This window comes from Egretta garzetta, unplaced genomic scaffold, assembly GCF_000687185.1.
Source record: "Egretta garzetta isolate BGI_Z169 unplaced genomic scaffold, ASM68718v1 scaffold329, whole genome shotgun sequence".
Taxonomy (NCBI): domain Eukaryota; kingdom Metazoa; phylum Chordata; class Aves; order Pelecaniformes; family Ardeidae; genus Egretta; species Egretta garzetta.
The window spans coordinates 5,797,040-5,799,693 of NW_009269999.1; the positions used below are offsets into that span (position 1 = coordinate 5,797,040).

At 47.7% G+C, this 2,654-nt stretch overlaps 1 protein-coding gene across 1 annotated transcript; it reads left to right on the forward strand.

Moving 5' to 3' along the window:
• Window positions 1–6: 6 nt before the first annotated feature.
• HARBI1 (harbinger transposase derived 1) lies at window positions 7–2,290 on the forward strand. The gene is made up of 2 exons (XM_009647589.2): window positions 7–903; window positions 1,458–2,290. The coding sequence occupies exons 1-2, from the start codon at window positions 234–236 to the stop codon at window positions 1,832–1,834; spliced, it is 1,047 nt and encodes a 348-aa protein (XP_009645884.1). The 5' UTR covers window positions 7–233; the 3' UTR covers window positions 1,835–2,290.
• Window positions 2,291–2,654: the final 364 nt, after the last annotated feature.

The window sequence follows — 2,654 nt, forward strand, 5'->3', positions numbered from 1 at the left end:
AGTAAGCGTCGGGCCCCCGCCCGCCGGGCAGGGCTGGAGAGCGGCCAGCTCCGCAGTGGGCCCCCTGCTTCCAGCCCCGTGCTTTTAAAAGCAGATGCAAAGGATCTGTTGCATAACCTGAATGGTAACGGACCCGGCAAAAACCATCCTGCGTCTCCTTCCCGCTTGGTTTATGCAGGTGAAGGCTCTGGGGGAAAGCTCTGTAACAGAGGAGCCCCAGAGGACCGCTAGCCATGGCCGTACCTATTGCGGTTCTTGACTGCGACCTCTTGCTCTATGGCCGCGGGCACAGGACTTTGGATCGCTTCAAGCTGGAGGATGTCACGGATGAGTATCTAGTATCCACGTACGGCTTTCCCCGACAGTTCATTTACTACCTGGTCAATCTCCTGGGAGCCAGTCTCTCTCGCCCTACGCAGCGGTCCAGGGCCATCAGTCCAGAGACGCAGATACTTGCTGCGCTGGGTTTCTATACCTCCGGCTCCTTCCAGACTCGCATGGGGGACGCTATTGGCATCAGTCAAGCCTCCATGAGCCGCTGCGTTGCCAATGTGACTGAGGCATTGGTGGAGAGAGCCTCACAGTTTATTCACTTTCCTGAGGATGAAGCTACTGTTCAGAGCCTGAAGGATGACTTTTATGGGCTGGCAGGCATGCCGGGAGTGCTGGGGGTGGTTGACTGCACTCACGTGGCAATCAAAGCGCCGAAGGCCGAGGACCTATCCTATGTGAACCGAAAGGGACTCCATTCTCTGAACTGCCTGATGGTGTGTGATGCCAGAGGAGTCCTCCTGAGTGCAGAAACACACTGGCCGGGCAGCCTGCCTGACTGCACAGTGTTACAGCAGGCAGCCCTTACAAGCCAATTTGAAACTGAGCTACATAAAGATGGCTGGCTACTTGGTAAGTCGATTTTTCGTCGTCGTTTTCTGTAGAAAGTCTATTATGTGCTGGCTCCTCTTTATGCCTAGAGCCTCTGGGCACAAGTGATACATTTACTGCTGATTGCTTTCCTGCAACTTCCTTGAGGTTTGCGATTCAGTTTGGATGATCCTTCCCTTAGAAGTCTAGAACAGTGACTTCCAATCTGTGTTTTATACACTCTCATTATTGTATGTATGAGTTAAGACCTTGTTTTCAGTATCCTACACCTTTCTAAGCTGAATTATGCAGTTTTTAGTTCTATGTAGGGTCCTAGTCCAGCTGTCTTTCACTGCGTTATGTGGTAAACTCTTCTGTGTTCTTCCAGGATTTCCCTGTGTAAAACAGAATGTCTTTATTTTGTTGTTTGTCACATTTGTAAACCTGAGTTACGTGTTTTCCCATGCCTTCAGAAATAAATTATGCTGCAGAAATAAGTTATTTTGTATCTGCAGTACCAGAAAACCAAGGGTGAAGAGCTGAAGTCTGTGGTTAACTGTAGGTTTGTAACCTGTCCTCCTTTTCACTGCTAACAGGTGACAGCTCCTTCTTTCTCCGAACATGGTTGATGACCCCTCTGCATATCCCCGAGACACCTGCAGAATATCGTTACAACATGGCACATTCTGCCACGCACAATGTCATTGAGCGGACGTTCAGAACCATTCGGTCACGTTTCCGCTGCCTGGATGGGTCCAAAGGCACCCTGCAGTATTCTCCAGAGAAATCCAGCCACATCATTCTGGCCTGCTGCGTGCTCCACAACATCTCCCTCAAACACGGGTTGGATGTGTGGTCTTCCCCAGCCACAGGGCACATGGAACAACCGGAAGAAGAGTACGAGCAAATGGAATCAATGGACTTGGAAGCCTGTCGTATTCGTCAGGAGCTTCTACTTACTCATTTTAGCTAACGTTGTGACAGAAGGAATGCTTCTAGCGCTTCATCTGGGGAGATACACAGTGGAAATACACCCCTTCCTCTTTAAGTTTGAAAGGACTGAGTAGACGTGAGACCAGGAGAAACTTTGACTCTCTTAATTTCAGGGGGTATTCTGAACTTCTCTTGATCGCTCCAGAGATGCAGTTTAATTGCTAGATTTTTACTGTCGTAATGCTGATAGACTCCCCTTTCATCTGATTTAGAGAACTAACGTGAGATCAGCGGAAAAACTTGGGAAATTGTCTTTGATAATTAGAAAAAATCTGTAAGCCTCGCACGGTTTTACAAAGCAACAATTCTGTGCCACTTTGTAACCCAAACCATTTAGGATTGATTTTTAAACAGTATTTCACAGAAATTAAACCTCCATGTGGACTCCTGTCTACCCTGAATTTGTGAGCAGCAAAGCCAACATTTATCTTTTCATTTGCAGGTATAAATTCTTGCTAAATATCACTTTGCCATTTTGCACGTTTCACAAAAGCCAGCGCTTCCCCTGAAAGCTGACAGCTGTGTTCTGGGAGAAGTCTGGCTTTTTGCTGGGTACACACTAGTGCTTGCATGTGCCTAAAGGGTCAAGAAGGGTTGAACGTTTCTTTTTTTCCCCAAACAGATGGGAGAAGAAGTTAAGCTATGGTTGACTCTGTCCGTTACTTAACAGATATTAGGAAATGGGCTAGCGAATGTAAGCCTAGTTCTCACTAGGTGTGTCTGCCACAACAGAAATTGTCAATAACTATGGGGGGGTTGGACTAGATGACCTCTAAAGGTCCCGTCCAACCCAAAGCATT